The 19,243-nt window shown below is 49.4% G+C and overlaps 1 protein-coding gene across 8 annotated transcripts in view; it reads right to left on the reverse strand.

Moving 5' to 3' along the window:
* Nucleotides 1-17,182, reverse strand: part of TLE3 (TLE family member 3, transcriptional corepressor) — a 33,691-nt gene extending 16,509 nt beyond the window's left edge. For 2 of the 8 annotated variants that reach the window (XM_042473214.1, XM_042473213.1), the window contains exons 1-6: nt 16,617-17,180; nt 15,828-15,928; nt 13,589-13,652; nt 10,070-10,114; nt 3,842-3,904; nt 3,207-3,272 (exon numbers count right to left, since the gene is read on the reverse strand). In XM_042473214.1, the coding sequence (XP_042329148.1) occupies nt 3,207-3,272; nt 3,842-3,904; nt 10,070-10,114; nt 13,589-13,652; nt 15,828-15,928; nt 16,617-16,640 (363 nt within the window). In that variant the 5' untranslated portion in view covers nt 16,641-17,180. Of the gene's footprint in view, nt 1-3,176; nt 3,282-3,841; nt 3,905-10,069; nt 10,115-13,588; nt 13,653-15,827; nt 15,929-16,616 lie in introns of all 8 variants that reach the window. The other 6 variants (XM_042473209.1, XM_042473208.1, XM_042473210.1 and 3 more) reach the window with 5 other exon arrangements.
* Nucleotides 17,183-19,243: the final 2,061 nt, after the last annotated feature.

Consider the following 19,243-nt stretch of genomic DNA (forward strand, 5'->3'; position numbering starts at 1 on the left):
GCTTTGTTCATCGATTTAATGGTTCACCACTTGTATTACATTCAGTCAGGTCATTTCCAGAGCCACACAAAACTGAAGGCAAGGCTCAATGGCACAGATGCCTGCAGCAAGGCTTGGGGGAGGCAGCAAGAAATGGGGGTGGGGGATCTAAGATGGAAAAAGAGAATCAATGCTGTCGAGCTCAAGGAGTTTTTTTTTTGGGGGGGGCAGCTCACCAGCTGGTCATTTGCTTCTGTATTGATGTTTCACCTTTTTTATTCTGCTCTTTCCCCCTAAAAACTCCATTCTGCATGACGCAGGGCACAGGTTTTGCACATTCTCATTTGCACATTGATCCCTGAGAAGGGGAAAGACCCCAGCATCAATGTAACAGCAGCTTATTTCAAAGTCAACAACAGAATACTTGAAACTGTTCCACCAGAACATTTTTCCCTTTTGAAGGCAGAGTCATGGCTTCTACCTCCCCTCCCCTTCACAGTTCACACATCAGAAAACCAGCAAGGGGAGGACATACTTGTGGGTTGTGGCAGTGGGGAGAAAGTGCGTGTGACCCCCATTCCAAGCTGGGAACACAAAAGGCCTGGGGAACTGGAAAATCCTGCTCTGTGGACCCTCTTCAACTACACCAAAAGCCATTAGCTTGGCTGCAGCTCTTCCAGCCACTCCAGAGCAAAAGCCAATTAAGGTGAAATTGTCAGAGGCAAACCTCAGGGGAGACAGGAGTCCTTCCAGGGAGACTTTCCAAGCTTGGCTTGGATGTCCCTCCCTCCCTTTTTGCAGAAGGGACTTGGAGCTAGGGACACATACATCCCAACAACAGCAACAACCACGGCAGCATCCTTGGAAACAGCCCAAAGGGAAGGCCAAAAGGCCAGACATTTCACACAGGAATAGTGTGTTACTGAGTGGGATCAAACAAGGGCCAAAAAAGCCATTAACTGTTTCAGCCAGGATCCACCAAGCTGCAACTCCTTCCACAAAGGAGGGCAAACGTGACAGAGATCCCTTCCAAAGAGGCCTTGCACAATCCTGAGGACTGGGTCCCTCAAATACTGTTCTCCAGCTGGTTCTCAAAACAACTGACAACCTTCTTCATGCTAGAAATGGCCATTGTTCCCTTTTCTCTATGCTTAGCCTTCAGCATTGACCCTGGAGACTGGAGAAGGAGTGGAGTGGTTGCATTTCCACTTCACATAATCGCAGGCACTCTCTTTGGCTGTTCAGAGTAGTCTTGCAGCCTCCAAAGTAGGACTGGAAAAGGACTATCCAGGACAGAAGTTCCTCCTCATGCCTGCACTGCACAACCTCTACCTGGCAGAACAACACTGTGACCCAACTGTGAAAGATTACATGGTTGAGACACATTGAGAACATGGCAAAAGTCAACAGCCACACTTAAGAACATAGCTAGGCTTTACGTAGCATGATGAAGAGTGAGGGTTTCTGGCCTCTGGATTTGGCCATGGACCTTGCAAGGTGGTCACTGCTGGTGGATAAACCCTCTCTGGACTTTAGCTAGCTTAACTGTCCAAGGTGTCGGACCCCTTTAGGGATAAGTTTAAGACCCTGGAGAACTCCCTGAGCCACGGATGCAAGGAAGCCCAGAAGATGGACACAACCCACAAACAGCTGGGTGGGGAAAGGTCTCCATTCATCTACCCCAGGCAAGCACTGCGAGGGAGTGAGAACTGGAGAGAGTCTATGGAAGAAGGCCATCTTGCTGCTCCAAACTCCTGCTTGACCACTCCAACAAGAGACAGTGCTCCCCAAGATGTCAGAATCCAAAAGCAGACTGGGCAACTCCATTTCTGAAATCCTGGGAAGGGTGAGGAATAGAAGCTTGGAAGCTAAGCAAAGCTAGGCCTGGTTAGTCTTTGGATGGGAGATGACTAAAAGGGAAGAGCAGACACCTCCAGGCAGTGACCAGGAAATGATTCAGAGGCAGTGCCCACCTCTGCAAGAAAGACAGCCATGCATGGGCATGCATGCGCCCATATGAGCAGAATGCAAAAGGGAATATCAGAGCAAGATGGCTTTATCACTCAAAAAGTCATACATCTTGATTTTTTACACATTAACAACTTGGAACATGATTACAAATAACTCCAAGTACTATTAACAGAATAGGGTGGGAGGCACCAACATTCAACATTTGTTAAATAAACCGAGGAGGCAGGAGATGATCAAGAAAACTGGTCCAAAATGTTCTTTGTTACACCACTTTTACAGCACTCAAAAGGCAAAATGCTGCATTATTCTATCAGTGATTCCATCTAACATACAAGGAATTAAAGTGCTAACATCATGGTATTTACCCAGGAAGACGCTTACTCTAATTAGACATATTTGGGAGCAACATATTTGGGCTAGGAGGATTCTGGCCAACTTGGAGGGATGAAATGGAACAGGTTGATTCAATGCACCTCAAATCCCCTTTGAAAGAGGGCAAGTTTGAGTTTGCACTGAGTGAGATCTACAATTTCTACATCAAATTCAAGCAAAACACCAAATTACACAAAATAACACATCACATTTCACTCTTGTAGTAAAACAGAGACAGACCAGGCCCTCTGCGAGGCCAGAAGAAGGACTGGCAAAGAAGTCCAATTTTGAATTAGGGCACGTCAAAGAAGAATTTAAATCAACCTCTCCCCACTGTCCCAAAAAACATCATCCCTGCATTTCTCTTTTAATGTATGTTATTTTACTGCTGTAATCCGCTTGGATTCCCTGAGATTAAGCGGAATATTATTATTGTTGTTGTTGTTGTTGTTATTATCTGTTAAGCAGCCAGTGATGGGGTCTCAGTTAAGCAAGAAAATGGTTTGTGAAAACAAGCATCCAAACTGTTTGGCATCATATAAGCCCCATTGATCCCACAGCAAATCTCTGAAGGTCTCAGTTACCCCATTTTACAGACAGAGGCAGAGAAAACAATGGAGGCTTAGGCCAAAGTCAGGTCCATGGTTGAAATCAAATTTTGGCACACAATTCCCCACATCTGTTTAGATGCTGCCAGTGTCTCAGATGAGATGCTTCTCCTGCCTTCCTCTGCCCCATACAAAACACAGTCACATGCAGGTGCTTTTGCAAGCGCCTCCCTTCTCTGAAACCACTGCAAGGGGTGGGCCGTCTCTGCTTTATGGTAAATGATAGGAATAAAGGGGTATACACACGGTGAGAGGCAGATTGGGAACTCCACGTACCCCGATGATGGCGTTCAGCTCTGTCATCGTGACCTGCTTGGCACGCTCAACAGCCTGAGCCACTTGCTGTTGGTGCTGCGGAGAGAGAAAGTGGGGAGGGGGAGCACGCACAACACACAAACAAGGAGCGCAGGTGTGAGTTCAGGGCAACGGGACCCCAAAGACAGCCTAACCCTTGAGATCCAGGCCAACTCAAGCGGCCAGAAAGGGGTCGGGGCAAGTCAATATCTGCAAGGAAACCCCAGAGAATTCTGTCGATAAACCTTCAGCGCACTCCGGGAAGCATAATGTTGAGATGCCCCCCGGCAAGGGAAGCCAGAATAATGAGATCGGCTCAATGTCAAATATAATCTGTGGGCCACCCGTGTCTCCAGGGGCAGGAGAAATTACACCCGCGTACACACGCTCAACAGACTGGGAGCTGCGCCTTAAGGCTTCTTAACCCAACTTATTTCTCACTCTCGCCTTTGGGGACCCCGGCCTCACTGGCTTCATTCATTTAATCAGATTGCATCCCACCTTTCTCTCAACATGGGACCCAATGTGGTTCACACCGCAGACGGTTCTCACGATGCCACTCAAATCCTGCCTATCTTTCATTCCAGTTGTTACTGAGCATCCAAACCACTTCTTACCTCTTGGGACAGAAAAGGCATGATCTGAGCTAGAATCGTGTTCAGTCTTTTTGCAATCTCCGTCTGAAAGGAAGAGAGAAAAGAGAGGTTATTAATCATTGCACAGCTGCTCCATCACATTGAGGACGAGAGGGAAGAGGCTTCCGAAGCAGAGGCCTTGGCAAAAGGCTTGCAGCCACTGAGTAGCAATGATTTCTTGGATGCAGAATGAAGGGAAAAGGACTGAGCTCACTACACTCACTCCATTCAGAGAGCCAAGAACTTCCCAGTGATTGTAGAGTTCAAAGACACAGTCATGTTAGCCTGGAAAACCGGTCTGCAAAGGGATCATCACATTTGAGACTAAGTGAGAGAATAAAGCTGGAAGCATGAGCTTTCCTAGACTTGAGCCTACTTTCTCCTTAATGTCTGTTCCTGGACCTTCCACTTCATGCCTCTGAGGACGCAGACTCCAGTCTACAAAAGCTCATGCTTCCAGCTTCTCTTATTTACATCACAAAGGTGCTATAAGACTCATTTGCACACTGATTCCCAGTAGCTAACAGCTGAAACAGTCTTTGGAAGCTGTGCAGACAATTTTTGCACAGTGAGGAGGAAAACAGTAAAGTTTGTTCCTGCTTGCAAGGAATGGAACCTGAATATTGATATCCCTGGCGTGGCTCCACCAGAGATACTGGATTGCACCACTGTGCAGTTTAGGAAGCCAACTTGTCTGAAGAGAGGTAATGGAAGAGGAAGGGAAGAACCGACTTCGACTAAAGCTACATTTCCCATTTAATGCTCAATTTAGCAAACTATTTCAAAGTATTTCTCCCTCTTTTTTCATAGGATGGGGAAATGACTGATTAGGAATTCACTCCAACAGAGGCTGACCAAAGAGACCCCCCTTTTGCACTAACCTCAATTCATCATCCTCCCGTTTCCATGGCAACCCTGGACCACTAATCTCCATCAGAACATTATACAACTGGCTCTCCTTTGCTGCTGCCTGGCTGCAAAATGATCTCCTCCTCCAATGCCAAAGGCCAAGGCAGGGTCATTATGCCACCACTCTGCAAATTAACACTGGGAGACAATGCTGGGAGGCACTGGGGGGACTGGGAGAAGAAAGACAGAGGGCAGAAAGGGGGACATTCCACAGCAGCAGAGGGATGACCTCCATGGACATGCATTGCACATACTCATGTATAAATCTAGAAATTTTAGTCAAGTAATGGTCTATAATAAAATTTACACCTCATTTCACTCAGTGGGCCCCCCTCCACAAACACAGCCCCCCCCCCACCATCTGCCATGATTCTGGGTCAGATCAAGACCCCGCCATCATTTCAACAGCAACTGAACAAACCTCCACTTGGGAATGCTCTTTGGAGGAGAAGTGCAAGAAACCCCATGGCGGATAGTGGCCCCCACATTGGCAGAGGCAGTGGATCCACTCTAGGTTTTAGCCTGAACTCCAAACATATTCTCCAAAGTGCCAAACCCTCTCGCAGCCCCTTGGACAGCTCCTTGACCCATTGAGCTCAAACCTGGAGGGCATTCTCCATCCTCACAGCCACCGACATGGGAGTCGCCAGCCACCTTTCCCCTCAAATATGGGGATTTCTTTCTGGGTGGAGGGCACCGTTCTCAGAAAACCCATTCACTAGGGAAGGCTCCTATTGCTGCTGCTGCTGCTGTTTCTGCTGGGTGCCCCCTCCTGTTTCCCCCCAAGTCAGAAGGGGCTGGAGGTGGCTGGCCCTCCACCCGAGTGCCTCTTGCATTTGTTGAAAGCCGAATATTGTCTCTCTAAGCAGATGAAAATAAGGTCCTTGAGCATCGGCAGCTCTCACTCGGGGAGACAATTAGGGGCACTTCCAGCTGTCTCCCTCTCACTCAAGAGCCCTCTTCAGGCAGCCTCTCCAAGGCACGCTGAAAGCTATTTGCGGCGGCAGAAAAATGTTATTAGCCCGGACGGAGGGCGGCTGGCGCTGCTGCTGTCGAGAATTAAATGCAAGGATGGGAGGCGGGAGGACAGGGGCACAACCAGTTATTACGGATTTACCAGCAGAAGCAGAAGAAAGGGGAAACAAGGCCAACCGGTGAAGCAAAAAGGCAAATGCTGAAGCCAGGGGTTCCAGAGATACAGAGAAGATATGGGGAGGAAGGGACAGAGGGAAGGTAGGGCTGGTGTCTGGCCACCAGCTCAAGGGGCTAAGTAGCCATCAAGGCAAATGGATGCTCAGAAACCCGGGGCATTGCAAACCTTCAGAGGACCCCAACCCAAACAAATCCAACTGTAAGTGTCCAACTAAAAGAGCACCACTGAAGAGAGACTATGGAAGTTGGAAACATTTGGCTTTGTGGGGAAGGACCCCAGATGCCCCCTTGACCATGAAACTGACCGGCAAAGCCAAGACCGTAAACCTCCCAAGTTGATCTCCTGGTTCCCATGATGGCTGGTGTCTACCACATCAATAGGACAGTGAATCTGTCCCAAATCCTTAAAGGAGCTCTGCACCCAAAGTGGATGGATCTACTTTGGGAGATACGGTTCGGCCCTTTGGAAAGTTCCTTTAAAGTTCAGCCTAAAACCCGGAGCGTATTCACCACTCCACTGACACGGAAGCCTCCAAGTGCCTCTACAAGTAAGGGATCGTGGCGTATGCTCTGAGTCCGGTGCAGCTTCCGGACTCTTCGGATGCATGCATCATGTAAACAGCATACCTCTAAAGTGACCCAAAGCAGCTTTATTTTGGCCTGTCTGTATATGGCCATTGTTTCCTGTGCAGAAAGTGTAGTTTTCTGTGTAAAAATATGTGAATTTTGTGCAGAGCACAACAGGAGCAGAGAATGCTGTCTCCAAAAACTGGAGTTTTTCCAGTGGGAAGAAGACAGTTAGAATTACTCATTGCTTCCTTTGAAAACAAAAGTGGCCAAGGATTATATCCCTACAGCACAAACCCTTTCCTCAAGAATAAATGAATACAAGGGCAATGTGGAGAAAGGCTGGGGTTGGGCCTATTACCAAAAAGTCCTGCCAGCACTTTCGGCATTTCCCTAAAGTCCATTTCCAGTGCACCTTGCAACCATTGGCATTTAGGTATTTCCCTAAAGTCATGATCTCCAATTGTACTTCCCAACCATATGCACCATAGACGCACAAATAAAACACACAAAATGCTAGCCAGTGCTTAGTGCGCCTGAAAGAGCAGACCACCATCGTCCACAAAAGCTCATGCCATAACAAATGTGTCCATGCCCTTGATTTCTGGGGAAGGAAAATCACAAGGCTTCCCCTTTGCAAGCTGCTTTCCAGACAGCCTTCCTCGCTTCTTCACACCAGCAAACGCTAATAGGGATAAGGAAAATGAAAACCAGCTCACAATGAGGGCAAAATGGAGGCTTCCAGAAAGCCCCTCCGGCTTCCTCCAACCCTCCCCAGACTCTGGCAAGACATTCCCTCTTTGTTTTCTTGCATTCAAAAGACAAACATCCATCCGCATGAATTATTCAAGGGTCTCCTGGGGGGCAGCTTGATTGTGTCCCTGCCACTGTTGATGCCAAGCGGGTCGCCAGAGAAGTTTGCACAGAATTCACACTGCAATTAAGGGCTGGGATTTATAGGGGGAACTGGGGAAGGGAGGAAAAGGGGGAGATGCTTCTTCTTCATCCTCCTCCTTCTCCTCTCTTCCTCCAAAGGCAATCCTTCCTTCCCTCCAGCTGCCAAAGCAAGAGGAGGGAAAAGGGCAGCCCAACATTGGCACCGACTTCCCAGACTCTCTTTTCTACCAAAGAAAGGTTAACTGTCCCTCCTGGGCTGCATCCGCTCTGCAAAAATAGTCCAGTTTGACACCACTTTCACTGCCATGGCTCAATGCTATGGGAAAGAACAGCTAAAGTGAGGAGTTACAGCTTTATATTATATGGTATATTTGAAAGTATTTTGAAAATACACACACACACGCCAAGAAAACCCCATGATAGGGTCGCCGTAAATCAGAAATGACTTGCCAGCACACAGCAACTGCACAGACACACACTTTGTCATTGTATTGCATGAGACTTGAGCATCCACAGATTTTGGTATCCAAACCCCAGCAGATACCAAGGGCCCACTATACTTCTTTTGCAAAACCAGAAATAGACTCCTGGCCGCTGTAGTGTTTTTGTTCTGTGCTTTTTGGAAGGACATTTCTGTCAATCTGTACCAAAAATGCCTTTATTACAATGTGCATTACAATACAATGTGTTATTGCTGTGTGGCTTCAAGTTGTTTCCAACTTATGGCGACCCTAAGGCAAACCTATAAAGGGGTTTCTTGGCAAGGTTTCTTCAGAGCAAGTTTGCCACTGACATCCTTTGATGCTGAGAGAGTGTGACTCGCCCACGGTCACCCAAAGGGTTTCCATAGCAGAGCGAGGATTCGAATCCTGATCTTCAGAGCTGTAGTTCAATACCCAAATTACTACACCGTGCTGGCTCTCATGTGCTTTATTAAAAAGCCTTTAATGTCTCTGTTGCATTTAATTGTACTAAGAGTTGGGCATGTTTTCAATTGCTCTTAATGTTACTAATAGTTTAATTGTATTTTAACTTTTGCATGATGTAAAAATGTTTAGCTATGTCTGTTTTACCTTAAGGCCAAGGAATGGGGAAAAGGCAGAACAGAAACAAATAAAGCCATAGAGGGAGAAGGAGAAGGTTAGTTGGCTTTATTTCTTTTTAATTTCATCTAACATCGGTGAGAATGGTGCAAACCTCCAGACCCAGGCTGCATCCGCATTGCAGAATTAATGCAGTTTGGCACACTGCTTTAACTGCTATGGAATTCTGGGATTTGTAGTTTGGTGAGATAATGTAGCCTTCTCTGTCAGGGAGCTCTGGTGCCCCATCAAACTGCAAATCCCAGGATTCCAAGACAATTAAAGTGGTGTCAAACTGCATTAATTCTACAGTGTGGCAGCAAATATATTTGAAGCGCAACCACCCAACTTTGCCAGTTGTGCCAGCAAAGCAAACTGTAGGAAAAAGAAGATGGACAACAACCGCGATGCTGAACAAACTCGACTTTACCCTCCTTGGGGCCACTTTCACACAATTTTCCTGATTTGTGCAGGCGACTGCACTTTCAGTGCGAAACTCTCCTTGCAACACAAACACAAACACAACCCGCCCGCCATCTGCAGATCTTGGCCAAGAGGCTTGCCTAGAACCACCTATTTCATTTTTAAAAAGCCAGCAAAGAAAACTGATCAGTCCTGATCTCCAGCGCTTTGCTCTTTGATGTAGGCTCCCAGGGCTTTAAGAAAAGATCAGGGGAGCAAAGAAATAACACATTCTCCAAGCAGCTTCCCATGTCTTTGCCCTGGAGGCAAGGAGCCATTACACGGAGTGCCAAAGAGTAAGACAGAAGTTGCCTCTCCTCCAGAGAAACAGGTGGAGTTGCAAGAACATGATAGTCATCTCATGATAGGGATGATGCTTATCTCCCTGGGAGAAAGGACAAGGAGGAGGTTAACTCTTTCCAAGCCTCTCCTCCCACGGAAAATAGGAGAGGGATCCCTGTAGGACCCAAACTCATGACCCAGGCTGGGATCCCAAAAGAGGAAAGCGGAAAAACAGGAGCAACAACAACCCCAAAATGGTGAAAAGTAGCAACTACAAAACTCCATGTCTTTACTGGACAAAAACAAGCCAGCATCTATAGCCACAAAGCAGAGCCTTGCTGGGGAATCAAACTAAAACCATTTTGAAAACTTGAAATTACTTCCAAACTGCCCCATCCTGGAACGCTCCAATGGCATCTCTGTCTAAATCCAGTCCGAGGGGCAGCATCCCCACACTATCTTCCACCCCACAATTCCCACTGAACTCTCCCAACAACAACAACAACAACAACACTACTAAAACACTTTCCATTATAACAGGGACCAACATGAACACAAAAGGTGAAGAAAGCCCAGAAGCCCCTTGAAGTCCACTCTTAGTTCTGCAAAAATGATTTTGGGGGTAAATGTCACAAGGCTGCAACTTACTTTATAAAAGGAAATGATGCCCACCAGTCTCCAGGAGAGGCAATCCACAGTTTTAGTTTTAATTTTGGGCAGATTGCAGAGTGGTCCTGGAGAAGTCAAGGGCCACAACCACCACCACACACAACCCGATTATGGAGCCTTGGAGGGCAAAAGGAGGAGAAACAAAGATGGAAGCCCTCCAGACAGCGCAATCCCCAACGCAGCCACTCACCTGCTTGTGCATTTCTATGTTCAAGCCGTAGGACATCTCATAGTACTGGGGAGAGAAGGAAAACAACACAAGATAAGGGAAAGGCTCTTTGCTACTTGCATGAGAAACAAGCACCCAACCGATGCCACCAAACCCCCTCCCAAAGTCACTTCTGCTTCTGATTTTGGCCCAGCAGCCAAGGAAGCTGTGCCACATCTCTTGAACATGCTGACAATGCTCTGACAAGGCTTCTGCTTCTCCTCCCTCCAAAAGCTACTCAGGAGAAAGCCAGCCATGAACCGCATGTGCCCTGGAAGTGCAACAGCCCACACAAAAGACTGACTCAACAACTCCGTTCAGCCCCTCCAGACTGGGTTGCAACACATTGTGCTTCCCAGAAATCTCCCCACCTGGCAACCAGCAGAACCCAGTAAGGGACATCAAAGTGCACGACTGGGAAAAGCATAGCTTTACCTCCTTCCCAAGAGGCACAAGTTCAAGACTATGGACACATCAGGACTGTGGGAAGGTGCCCTCCAACTGGACCAAGACCTTGGGCCACTTAGCCCCATAGGTAGCGGTTCTCTAGGGTGGCCCAACCTGGAGATACTGGTGACCAAGCTCCTTCACAGGAATATGGGATGCATTGAGTCATTCCTTTGTCCTTCTAATCCAGTATTCCCAGCTTGGACTGGCAACGATGACTTTCCCAAGGGTTTCAAGTGGGGTATTTTCCTAGCCCTAGCTGGCGACTGCGGGCATTTCCCCTTGGTGACCCCCCCATCCAAAAGGCCTAACCCTGACTCTGTTTAGCTTCCAAAAGCAGATGTGCTCAGGGCTACTTGGGCAGGTGGATATTACAACTCCATTACTGGTGCAAGGGCAGCTGCTGCAGCCAACAGGGCATGCCCCATGGAGATCGTGGGACAGAGACGCAGCAGCAGTGCCAACTATAAAGTCACCCCATGGCTTTCCACAAAATGTTTTCTCTAAGCCACATCAAGCAGCTCCTCCCAACTGCCAACACTTACAACACGGGAAGGATGCTCCCATATTACTGCTGACATGCCTTTGTGGGTTCTTGCAAGGATTGCAACACACAAGAAAATTGCCCCATATGCGGGAAGAACGCTTGCGGAAATGTATGTGTGTGTCAGAGTGACTCCAATAAGGCTGCAGTTAATGGCAGAGAGCATCCCTTTGGCACAAGATACCTTTACCTGAGAGTAAAACCCCAAGAGATACAGAAGGATTTATTTCTCAGCAAACCCACAGAACAACCAGGCTGTTAACCACACACGGCTCAGCAGACCACAAGCCACAAAACAGGATGGGAGCGCATGGGCCTAAAGCACAGGAAACCAAGGTGTCTAGACTGAGAGGGAGCCCACTCCCGACTGGCCTCTCTATCTATGTTGGGGGGGCATGTGGCCCCAAGGCTATTTGTCCTGCCCCCCCCCAACCTCCTGAGGAGACCCAGTGCTGTTGTGGTTTGGATTTAGGACTAGCCAGGAAGGTCAGAGGTCAGCTCTCTGCTCAGCCACGGAAATGCACTGGATGACCCTGGGAAGTCACACTTTCTCAGCCTCACAGGAAGGCAAAAGCAAGCCCCCTCTGAATAATAAAAATGACCAAGAAAACCCTGAGATAGGGTTACTGTGAGCTGAGAGTCGATGTGAAGGCATGCTGAGACATGGGCTGTGCTTTTCTGGAAACAGAAAAGCAGGTTCCTCTCCTAGGCTGCATCTGCAAGGCAGAAATAATCCGGTTTGACACCGCTTTAACCGCCAGGGCTCAACGCTATGGAATGTTGAACTAGATGATTTCTGCAGTGTGGATGGAACCAAAGACCTCAGCTGCCCAAAGGCAGGATGACTATTGTAGCCACAGAAAAAGAAAGAACACAAGTCTTATGTGTCTTGACAGGGAAAGCAACGTTGAACCAGATTACTTCTGCAATGTGGATGCAGCCAAAGACTTCAGCTGCCCAAATGCAGGATGACTATGATAGGCACAGAAAAAGAAAGCAATGTTATGTCTTGCAAGGGAAAGGGAGCCTTTCTGCCTCTTTTGTCCCCAGCTCTGCATACCTGACCCTTTTCCAAGCGGTGTTCCCTGGCAGCCAATTGCACCAGAGCCATTAACCTCCTGCCCAGAGCCCCATTTGCCCAAGAGCCACAACCACAGAGATGACGATTAGCAAGAGCAACGGCAATAGTAGAGGAAAAGCCCCCCTTTTCTTCCTCCTCCTCTGAGCAAAGGCAAAAGTGACCACACACCACTGTGATGAAGCATTTGCACAACCACAGGGAGCCCGCTTGCTCCCAGCCAGCCAGGCCTGGGGACGCTCCAAACGGCCGATGGCAAGCCAGGCCCTGCTCCATGGGCCATCGGTTTTTGCTGGGAGATTCCCATGAAGGAAAAAAATGCAAACCACATTTGCATGCATGCATAGAGAGAGAAACACAGAACGGAGAAGAGTTTTGGAAAGAGAATGTGTCCTTGTGGCACATAAACACAGCCAGCTGTTGCTGATGCTTGGATCGGTTTGGTTCAGAGAAAGAGAGAAACATGCCTCATTGGCGGGTCAGCCAAGAGAACAAAAAACATGGCCTGGATTTGGGGGAAATGGCAAGGAGACGGGAGGGCCAGCTATGGGTCCATAAATGAAAAACAAAGGAGAAAACTGTGGCATGATTGAAGAGGATAGAAGAACCTAGGAAGAACCCACCTGGATCACACCAAAGGCCCAGTTGCCAGCATGGGAAGCCCACTAGCCAGACAAAAGGGCTGCTGCACCCTCCATCTTGCCTCCCCAGGAACCTAATCCTGCATCTAATGCTGGAAGAGAGACACAGCTCTCCTCACTTGGCACCCTTAATGGTCCTCACCTGTATACATTCCTCCCATCTCTTTCTTAAAACCAGGTGGCAGTGAGTTCCATAGAGGGACCTCACGCTCTCTGAGTTTGTGGCATTAACTCCAAAACTAATGTTGCTTGCATAGTAAGACCTTCCTGGCTAGCAAGAACCAAAGCTAAATGGACTCAGGTCCAAAACACACTGCAGAAATAATCCAGTTTCAGACTGCTTTAACTGTCCTGGCTCAATGCTGGAGATTCCTGGGGAGTGTAGTTTTGTGAGACATTTAGCCTTCTCTGTCAGAGCGCTCTGGTGCTACAATAAACTACAGTTCCCAGGATTCTCTAGCACTGAGCCAGGGCACTTAAAGCTGTCTCAAACTGGATTATTTCCGCAGTGTGTTTTGGAGCTCAGTGTGTCCAAGGAAACTCTCCAACACTTTTAGCCTTTCATCTCATGGCATCCGCAGGGACAAAGCCAGAAAGACCAGAGGAGAACCACAATCCCTGCCAAGGGTCCACCCCATTCATGCCAGCTGGGTGCACTGAAGGAGGGCATGTGCTTTCAGGATCCACCGGATGTTTCAGGTGGGATCCACCCTGTTCACAAATTAGGGTTGGATGCTCCCATTTCCCAAGCAGCTCCCTGCCAAAAAGGCGCAGCCGGACGGGTCTCTTACCATCACGTAATGGCGCTGCATTTCCGTCTTCTCATTCGCAAGCTTATCGTACTCCACTTTTAGACTGGAAAAGGAAAGACAGCCATGGGTTAGAGGTGGGAAAGCTGCAGCCCTTCATGTGTGGTTGGACTACAGATCCCACCAGCCCCAACCACCGCAGCCCTTGGAGGAGGGATGCTGGGAAGTACAGACTGGGCACAGCCTCCAGAAGTTCACAAATTGCTATGGTTTTCAAAGATGGCAGAGGAGAAGTAGGGGCCTGGTAATCCCAACTTCTTAATTCTGCACACATGTTGACCAGATACATTCATTTAATGAAAGGGGGAAGGCAATCTGCACATGTTCAAAGTCTCTTTAACCTTGACAAAGGTAAGTCCAGGGACACAAGACAGGTGCGGAGGCGTTTCAAATTCCACAGGAAGAAAAATGGCTCAGATTGATCTCCTGAGAGAAACTCACTGGGCTCCCAAAAAGGGTGATCCAAGCTGATAAAGAGAAGCCCTGCCTCTGGGATTTGTTCATTGGTTTACCAAAGGCATGGAAGATCTCTTTTTAAAGCCAGAATGATCCATGGCAAGAGTAGTAGTAATAATAATAATAATAATAATAATAAGGCAGAAATCTGAAGCTATGAGTTGCATTTCCTGTGGTTTTTGGCCTTTCACTTCAATAAACTCCGAAGGCGGAGGAAACACTTTCATTGCAGTTTGTACAAGATGGTGACCTTGTCTACTACTAGTAGGGGATACGGCTGGATTTCTAACTGTTTATACATTTCAATTCATAGACGTCATGTTTGCTTTATTGATTCCGCTCCGAATTTCTCCGGTGCGTGTTGACTTTCTGCAACAAAGAGGTAATTGTCCTCAAGAAATAAATGCAAAAGCAATGGGAAGTCAAAGGCTTTCATGTCCAGCATCCACAGTTTTTTGTGGGGTTTTGGGGCTCTGTGGCCGGGTTCTAGAAGAGTCTATTCCTTCTAGAAAAAGGCCACATAGCCCAAAAATCCTATATATAAAAACTATCAATGCAAAACCAGATTTGAGGGGAGAAGGTGGGCATGCAGGACTACTTTGGGCCTTTAGTGCCAATGCTCAACACAACCCTCAACTTCCCTTCCTTCGCAAAGGAAGGAGACATGCTGGATTCCAAGGAAATGTCTACTTTGAAATGCAAACGGACTCGGAAAATGCCTGCAGATAGCCCTCCCTAAACATCTGAACTGAGACCAGAAACAGCAAAAGGCAGGCCTAGGACTGACATCTTCCATTTCTTTCTCCTGTTTGCCCAACGCAGAAGAAGCCAGTGTGACTCTGAAAGCTTGCAGCATGCAATTGTGCGTTTTGCTTGGCCTCGTAAAGGGATCTATCATTCTTTGGATGTTACTGGACTCCCTAAAAGAAATGGGACTTCCTTCCAGAGGGATCCCCTTTGCCAGGAAACTGAGAGGAGGTTTTGCAGCTCCCTTAAGGCTCTTCAAAAGTGGTTAACAAGCCCCTGAGGGAGAACAAGAGAGGAGGAAAAGGCCAAGGAGGGGATTTCCCCTTCCTGGGAAATGAGGCCAAACAAACAAGGGATCAGAGGCAGGGAAGGAAGAGAGAGAAGGGGGGGCTCCTTGCAGGGAACAGGCCTTTTCAAACTACCTTTCTATCTTCTCAAAATGTGTTTTAGTCTTTGAATAACTGTCTGTTTCAATACTGTTAATCATTTAATTCCTTTTTACACGTAGGAAAGAGCAGGCTACAAATAAATATAATAACACTAAAAGTGAAAAGCTAAGCACTTCCAAAGAGGCAAGCACCAAAAGCGGCTCCCAAACCCATCTGCCCCCTTCCAGCCCCCCTTTTAAAGAGCATTTCTAAAGAGTGGGATAAATGCAACATATACTCATTTAATACTAATATTACTAACTCCTTTAAGGGGGCCTTTGACCTCCTGAGGCCTTTCCTCTGCAAAACCCTCCTGAAGCAGCTCCAAAACCAGCCCCAAAAAGAGAAAGAGAGAGAGCAAGGATGCCACACAACCAAAATGTCACATCACAACAAAACGGACACATTGCAACACAACTGCAAAGACTGCGGCACAAAGTACAAACGCTGCCCTGGATTGCACTGCAATCATATTCCTCTTTTGAGCGGCTGGAATAACTCCAGGTGGATTTTGGTGGCCCTGTTTCTTGCTGACAATGGCGGTGTTTGCTTCCTCCTCCTTCCTTTGGTTCTGGGTTCGGGTTCCTCACCTGTGGTACTGGGCCTGCAAGAACTGGAACTCGTCCTTGATGCGGTCGCAGGATTCGGCCACGGTGAACTTGAAGCCTGGCTGGCCTGGCTGGTGGGGTGCCTAGGGAGAAGGGAAAGAGCCATGGGCATGGAGGGGGGCTGCTTGGGCTCCCCCAGAAAGGCCAGGGATGCAGCCAGATGGCAGAAAGAACCTGCTTGGGCACCACTTTTCCAGCATCCTGGCTCAAGGCTATGGCATTCTGGGAGTTGGAGTTTGTTGTGGGGTCCAGAGCAGAGCCAGGAAAGAGTTAAAGCGGTGCCAAACCAGGTTGTTTCTCCAATGTGGATGCAGCCCATTGAAAGAGCCCTGCAAAAGGAATGCCATCCCTCCCTAAAACAAAGCCACCCGAAAAGGGAAGGAAAGGCACTTTTGGGGGGCTGCAAAATGGCCTCCCTCCTCCTCCCCCCAAAAAAATAGGGGAAGCAGCAGCCTTGGGGTGAGCCTTGAAAAAGCCCTGCAAGGAGTCCTCAGAATAAAGGCCCTGCCACTGAGAGGGACCCGGAGCAAACTGGGGGAGTTCAGGGCATCGGCAGCCTCTCTCTGCCCCCAAATGGTTTGGAAGGGCAAAGGGGTCCCTGGGAAAAGCCTCCCCCAAACCCTGGAAGCCCTGCCTCCAACTGAGGGCCTTGCAAAGCCCCCTCAAATGGGGGGGGTGTCCTTAGGGAAAAGCCTCCCCAAAAGGGGTCCCTTGGGGGAATGTCCCTTGGGCGCCCCTCCCCAGCCCAGCCCCCCGCAGCGCCCCACTCACCGGGTGCCTCCCCTGGGGATACATGGCCGGCCCTCTTCCTGGGGAGGGCGAAGGGGCTCAGGGCCCGGGACCCCCGAAGAGGAAGGCGGCGGAGGGCAGGCGCTGGAGGGAGGGCTGGCCGAGACGGAGGAGCCGGCGCCGGCGCCGCTCCCGGGCATCCTAGGAGCCCAGCCCGGCTCCTTGGCCCCAGCAGCAGCCCCCGCCGCCGCCAGGAGGAGCCGAAGGGAACCGGCGGGTCTCCTGGGGAGGCTCCCTGGGGAAGGCCCCCCAAAAGGAGGGAAAGGCCTCCTCCCGGGTCCAGCCGGGGAGGGGCTCCAAGGAACCAGCCCCAGGAGCACGCGGCCAGACGGGCTCCGCTCCGCTCCTTTCTGCTCGCCTTCCTTCCTTCTCTTTCTCCTTCCCCTCTTCCTTCCTTCCTTCCTGGGCGCCTTGCTCCGGATTGTGCTTTCTTCGGGGGGGGGGGGCGGTCGTCTTCGAAGTGGAAGAAGCCGAGGCTGAGTGAGGAAGGAGGAGGAAGGGAGGGATGGAGGGAACGGGGCAGGACAACAAGAGAAAGGAAGAAAGGAAGCAAGAGCACCAGGCCGGCGGGGGGGGATAAGGCGGTGGCAGCCAATGGGAGCCCGAGGGGCCACGTGGGGCAGGGGCAGCTCGGGGGCTGATTGGACGAGAGGGAGGGGCCCTGCCGCCTCCGCTGCGCCTGCTGCTGCTGCCCCCTGGCGGAGCAACCAGGGAAGGGAGGCGGATGATATTGATGCTACGATGCTATAGATAGGGCGAGTGGTCTTGGGGTTCCGGAGGAGCAAGGGCTGAGTCCCGGGGAGAGTCACTCTCTCTCTCAGCCTCCTCCTCAGGGCAAAGCTCCAGGCCAAAGTAGTAGTAGTAGTATTGCAGTATGTTTTCAGAAGTGTTATGGTGAGCCGCCTTGGGCCCTTTCGGGAGAAAGGCGGGATAGAAAAGAAGGAACTCCATAGGAGCAGCCAAGATTCAGGGAGGGCTCGAAGGCATCCCCTGTGACGGTGGCTTTGCTGGGAAAGAAGCCCCTACAGTTCGCACTAAAACCCACACCAAACATATAAAAACATAGGCAGAAACAGCCCACTTTGAGGCCGCTTTAACTGGGAACTGTCGTTTCTTGTAGGATGCACTAAAACAATTGGGCGATACTTGCCCAGAGGCAGCCATAGGGGAATATAGGGGAAGATAATATATATACTCTGTGTATGTGTGTATATAGACACACAGACACACACAATGTATACATATACAGACAAAGGGGGCTCATTTGCATGCTAACGAAGGAGGAGGAGGGGACCCCCCCATTGCATTTGCATTTCTGCAATGGGGAGCTTTGCATTTGCAGAATTTGCATTTGCAAAACTTTGGGGTCCCCCCTTTTTCTCGCCAGGCGGCAGCTGCGGAGGGGAGGAGGGAGGGAGGGAGGGAGGGGAGCAATTAGTTGGGGCTGCCCCCCTCCTTCTTGTTTTCTCTTCTAAGAGGCAGCTCCCATTAAGCACAAAATGGCTCCTCAGTCTCTTTCATTCCCTCGCCTGGTGACGTCACGGGTAAACAGGCCACGCCCCCTCTCCTGGCTGGACCCCCACGTGGGGCCCGGCAGTAAGAAACAGGGGACTGCGCCTGCGCGGCTGAAACTCTGTCGCGAAGGGAGGGGGAAGCAAAGGCGAAATGTGGGAGCGAACGCGGCCGGCCAACCAGGAAAGAGGCAAGCTCCGTCCTCGGCGCCCATTGGCTCTCCGCTGTCCGGGCTGTCACTCCAGCTTGGGGAGGCTGTCAGTCAAAGCCACGCGGGGCAGCCGGGAGCGGGCCAATCGGAACTCGTCTTGCTCTGCGCACGCGCACTCGGTCTCTTCCCCCTCCTCTCCTGTGCGCGTCCCCGATGCTGGTGATGGGTGATGGGAGATCCACTGGATCCCAAGGGATCTGAAGGAGCCTCTTGCTTCCCGCGGAAAAATAATAATAATACTTGATAATTAAAAATAATGGCCCGTTTCCTCTTGTATTACTATTATTAGCCCCTTTCCTCTTACTACTTACTACTAGGACTTATTATTATTAGTTCCTCTTACTGTACTATTCTTCTCCTTATTAGCCCCTCTTTTCTTTTCCTACTACCATTATTATTATCATTATTATTATTAGCCTCTCCTCTTATTACTACTATTATTAGGTACTCCTGTTTCCTCATCTTACTACTAGTAGTACTAGTATTGTTATAGGAAGCCCGTTTCCTCATGTCTTCTACTACTACTACTACTACTACTATTACCTCATGCTCTTGTTTCCTCCTGTCTTCTACTACTACTACTACTACTACATGATGCTCTTGGTGCATGATGTTGGACTAGAGCTCTGTGGGACCGGGGTCCCAATCCCTGCTCAGCTTTAGAAGCCCTTTGGCCAAGAGCGGAAGGGCAGTTGGGGTGGCAACCCATTGGCAGGAATGGAGGTCCTCTTGCGCAAAGGGAAGCAGGCCGCGGACACGGCGCTTTCCCCATTTCCTTCCACGTTTTGTCACGCTGATGACGCAGGAGGAAGGCTTTCGTAAGACAAGAGCAGAGAGCTTACAACTGGGAGCAAGCGCAAGTGACTCAAAGTTCAAGCAGGTTTCA

The sequence above is a fragment of the Sceloporus undulatus genome, chromosome 6 (genome assembly GCF_019175285.1).
Source record: "Sceloporus undulatus isolate JIND9_A2432 ecotype Alabama chromosome 6, SceUnd_v1.1, whole genome shotgun sequence".
NCBI classification, from domain to species: Eukaryota; Metazoa; Chordata; class Lepidosauria; order Squamata; family Phrynosomatidae; genus Sceloporus; species Sceloporus undulatus.